Here is a 4,385-nt window from a genome sequence, read left to right as displayed (position 1 = left end):
GAGGGCATGGGGGGGCTGGGCCACAGTCCTCATCTCGCGTGGGCGGGCTCTGAGGGGGGTCCCTTCAGCCCTGGGGGAAAGGGGCGGGCACCCCGGCTCCGCCCCGCAAACAGGGTGCTGCCTCCTGGCGGCCAAGAGCCACCAAAGCAGGTGATCCAGATGCGCTGTGGCTTTGCGGGCGGTGTGGGTCACCAGAGAAAGAGGACCAGGCGAAGGCTTAATCCGCGGGATGAGACACAGGGGAGCCGACCAGAGGAGGGGGACCCAGAACGGGAGGACAGTGTGAGGCTGGGACACAGGGTAGGGGAAGAGGGTCTGTCAAAATGGGGGCCCCCGGAGGGTGTCAGTGGGAGGAGGGGGCAACAGGACACCTGAGGGATGGGAGGGTCAGGAGGCAGACACCTGTAAGAATTGCTCTCCTTTACTGAGCACCTCCCATGTGGCTAAGCAGCCTCTTGTCATCCAACATCCTGCGACCCCATACATTTACTCTCCTCAATTTACAGATAGGGAAACTGGGCCCAGAGGGACCCAGAGGTCCTAGCAAGGACAGGAGTCCTTAGCTGGGGTCCAGCTCTGATGGTCTCCAGAGTCCGTGCTCCTGACCACTGTGCCTCACTGGGTGTCCAGGGTGTGGATGGTGGTGGCGTTGGAGACAGGGTCCCTCAGCACTCAACGCCATAGCGGTCGAAGTTGCGGAGCAGCAGGCTGATCTCCAGGTGCACGGTGCCACCAGCAGCTGTGTGCAGGCGATAGCGGTCGGCCCCACTGTAGATGGTGTCCCCATGCAGCAGCTGTGGCCCACCACCCACGAAAGCCCGTGCCAGCTGCTCTCGCCAACTGCCCAGGGGCCGCCAGGTGGGGCAGGCCAGCTGGTGTGTGCCCGGGCTGCTGGGCACATGGCAAAATCCATAGCCTGCAAGCTGGCAGCGGCCAAAGCTGTCCTGGGACCACACCTGGAAATGGAGCCGGGGCCAGCCTGCAGGAAAGCAGGGAGAGGGGAAAGGAGGGATGGGCGGGGACCAGACTCCTGCTCCTGATTCCCCCCTCCCTGATACTCACCGGAGACCCCAGGCCCAGTCCTTTCCTTTCTGGGTTTCTGTCCCAGGGTTTCCAACCCAGCCTCCTTTCTAGACTCCCATCTTCTCATCTATCCCCACACAACTGCCAGAGATCTTTCCAAATCCATGTTACTCCCCCTGCTAAGGATCCTTCCATAGCTCCCCAGTGCCCTCAGTATAAAGTCCAACCTCTTCAACATTCAAGGCCCTTCTAATCAGACCTCTGCTGAATTTCCTCTGTGTTATCCTCCTCCGTGACCCCATGTCAGGGCAGCCCATTGCTCCTCCAGTCCCCAGGTAACCATCGTGGGTCTTGTCAGGGTCACCTCCTGCCTTCTCTCCTCATGTCCCTGCCCTGCTCTCTTTGGGCCCAGGGCCTTCTTTCTTGCCCCTCTCTAATCCACCTTCCACCTGGCATCTGGAAGCATCTTTCCTTCCATAGATAGCTTTGCCCATGTCCTCAGAACACAGTTCAGCTCCTCAGTCTAGTAGTCAAAACCCTTGGAGATCCAGCCCCATCTCATCTCATCTCATGCTGACCCCTTCCCCTGTGCCAGGCCCTGTTCTAGCTAGCTGGGGACACGGCGGACATGAACATGGATGGCAGACAAAAATTCCTGCCCCTGTGAAGCTGATATCCTAGACAACAAATGTAGTAAATAAGCAAATTATAGGTTAGATCGGATGGTGGTAATTGCTGTGGAGAAAAACAGAGCTGGGTAGGGTGAGGGTGGGGATATGGCTGTAGAAGGGGATCAAGGAAGCTTCACTAAGAAGGTGACATTTAAGCAAATGCTAAAAGGAAGGAAGGGAGTAGGCCATGTGGCCATCTAGAGGAAGAGTGTTCCCAGCCAGAGGGAACAGCAAGTGCCAGGGCCCTGAGAGGGGAGTGTCTGGTGGGGACGGCATGGCCGGAGCCCCGACAGAGTGTGCCTGGTGGGGATAGCATGGCTAGAGCAGAATGAGGTGAGGAGAAGGGAAGGAGGTGCCAGCCAGGTTGCGGAGAGCCTTGTGATGCATGCTAAGACTTTGGCTTTTACCCTGAGTGAGATGGGGACGACTGGAGGGTTCTGAGCAGAGCGGAGATGGGACCTTAGGTGTTCACAGGGTTCCAGCTGCATGTGGGGTGCAGATTAGTGGGGGTTGGGGAAGGGGGCCCCAGAGACAAGATTACTGTCATAGTCCAGGTGAGAGATGAACTTGGACAGATCAAGGTGCTGGGCAAGAAAAGGGTGAGAAGTGGGATTTAGGGTGTATTTCAAAAGTAGAGGCAGTAAGATTTCCTAATGGACAAAATGGGGGCTTGAGAAAAGAGAGAGCAAGGCTGGTGCCACCACTGGGGAACCGGAGGCCCCAAGAGCTGAAAGATTAGAGCTGCCCACCTCACCCGCACAGCACCGGAAAGTTTTTCTTTCCCCAGCTCCAGCTTAAAGGACAGAAAGATTATTTAAGAGTGAAATCTCGGCCAGGCGCGGTGGCTCACACCGATAATCCCAGCACTTTGGGAGGCCGAGGCAGGCGGATCACCTGAGGTCAGGAGTTCGAGACCAGCCTGACCACCATGGTGAAATGCCATCTCTACTTAAAAGAAAAAAAAAAAAAAAAAAGGCAAAAATTAGCCAGGTATGGTAGAACACAGCTGTAGTCCCAGCTACTCATGACGCTGAGGCAGGAGAATTGCTTGAACCCAGGAGGCGGAGGTTGCAGTGAGCTGAGATCTTGCCACTGCACTCCAGCCTGGGTAACAGAGCAACACTGTCTCAAAAAAAAAAAAAAAAAGAGTGAAATCTCACTTGTCCATCACCTGCTCTGGCTCCCAAGTGCCTTCAGGAGATGGCCTCAGCTCCTCGGCCTGGCACTCGAGGTCCTGCATGAACTGTCCCCTGCTACCTTTCCCTGCTGCTGTCCCGCTCTCCCTCAGTCCGCTAGACACCCTTGGTTCACTCTCCCCTTTGAGTCTTCCACATGTAGCTCCCTCTGCCTAGAACCTTCTTCTATCCCTCTGCCTTATTAGCTTCCAGGGGCCCTTCACAGCAAAGCGCAGAAGCCCCCTCCTCCAGGAAGCCCTCTGTGACCTCCCTGACAGAGTCAGGCACTTCCTGTGGGCTCCCACGGCCTCTCCAAATTGCCTATCTTAGTCCTGCCCACTCTGAGGTGCCACTGTCTGGAGAGAGGTGTGTCCTCTCCATAGGATGGTGAACTCTGTGAGGAGAAGGCTAAGGGGCACTGCCTTGATCCCCAGTGTCTCCCTGGCATCACCCAACACAGGCTGGACACAGGGCAGGCACCAGGTAAACATTCTTTATATTGGTGAAATATACGGCACATTTACCTAGGCAATTTCTCAGAATCGACTCATCTTCAGGAACCCACATTTCCTACCAAAAGGTTTTCTGATGCCGCTCCTCCCCCAGTACTGATTTCCCCTTTGAGCAGTGGCTCTACTTTCAAGCCGAGGAGCCCTTCCTGGACAAACAGCCCTTGCCTCTCTCAGACCCTGCCTCCCGGCTTCCTCTTTATTGGAAACTCTCGGTTTGTCTCTTTACTTGAATGCCACCTTCCCTCCCACCCTGACCCCCACCTTCCCATCTCCCGCTCCACCCTGGACTCTGCCCTAATCCTACAAACTTGGGATCGCCTATTGAGCAGGCCTGGGAAAGTCTTAGCTCAGCCTCTCCAGGGCCAGACTTGCTGCAAAAGGGACCCCCGTGGTATGGGGAGCAGGGACAGGTCTTGGTGTTCCCAGACCGAGGGGCCTCAGAGGCTACTCGTCCCCTCCCCTCAGCCTGGCCCCGGGACCAGGTGTGGTACCCACCTTGAAGACCTTTGGTGGCGAAGTGCAGATCGATGGGGTGGGACCAGTAGGCCATGTCCCCTATCTGGGGGGTGTCCACCTGCGTTTGGCCCTCCCGCACGCCTGACAGGAGCTTCCACGCCGCCCCTGCAGTGACAGCGGGGACAGAGAGGGGTGGGTGGCAGCCACTGGGAAGGGGATGCCACTGTGGCTATAGGACTGTTACTCTGTGGCATCTACTGGTAGGGGTTATGAAGCGTGGACTCTGGAACCAAGTATCTGGGTTCAAATCCTGGCACTACCTCTTCCTGCCTCTGCAACCTTGGGCAAGTCATCTATGACTTGGTCTCCCCATCTATAAAAAGGGCTGAGCAATAATGCATTCCCCATTGTCTTCATTTGTTTTCTGTTACTCTTAATATCCGAAACTAGGTAATTTACAAAGAAAAGGAATTTCTATCTCACAGTTAGGGGAGACTGACCAAGGTGGAGGGGCCCCATCTGGTAAGAGCCTTCTTGGTGGGGGGACT

General features: G+C 56.1%; 2 protein-coding genes across 2 annotated transcripts in view; one reads left to right on the top strand and one right to left on the bottom strand.

The window, feature by feature from the left end:
- Nucleotides 1-154: 154 nt before the first annotated feature.
- Nucleotides 155-4,385, top strand: part of TMEM91 (transmembrane protein 91) — a 55,229-nt gene continuing 50,998 nt past the window's right edge. Inside the window, exon 1 of the mRNA XM_011983398.1 lies at nt 155-300. The gene's annotated coding sequence lies outside the window, so the exon portion shown is untranslated. The remainder of the gene's footprint in view (nt 301-4,385) is intronic.
- The window catches only part of B9D2 (B9 protein domain 2), a 21,159-nt gene continuing 17,175 nt past the window's right edge, over nt 402-4,385 (bottom strand). The window contains exons 3-4 of the mRNA XM_011983360.1: nt 3,877-4,002; nt 402-979 (exon numbers count right to left, since the gene is read on the bottom strand). Coding sequence (XP_011838750.1) covers nt 666-979; nt 3,877-4,002 — 440 coding nt within the window. The 3' untranslated portion in view covers nt 402-665. The remainder of the gene's footprint in view (nt 980-3,876; nt 4,003-4,385) is intronic.

Source organism: Mandrillus leucophaeus, unplaced genomic scaffold, assembly GCF_000951045.1.
Source record: "Mandrillus leucophaeus isolate KB7577 unplaced genomic scaffold, Mleu.le_1.0 Scaffold106, whole genome shotgun sequence".
Classification (NCBI taxonomy): Eukaryota; Metazoa; Chordata; class Mammalia; order Primates; family Cercopithecidae; genus Mandrillus; species Mandrillus leucophaeus.
Note: the sequence above shows the minus strand (reverse complement) of the source record. Positions and strands in the feature narration are given on the sequence as shown.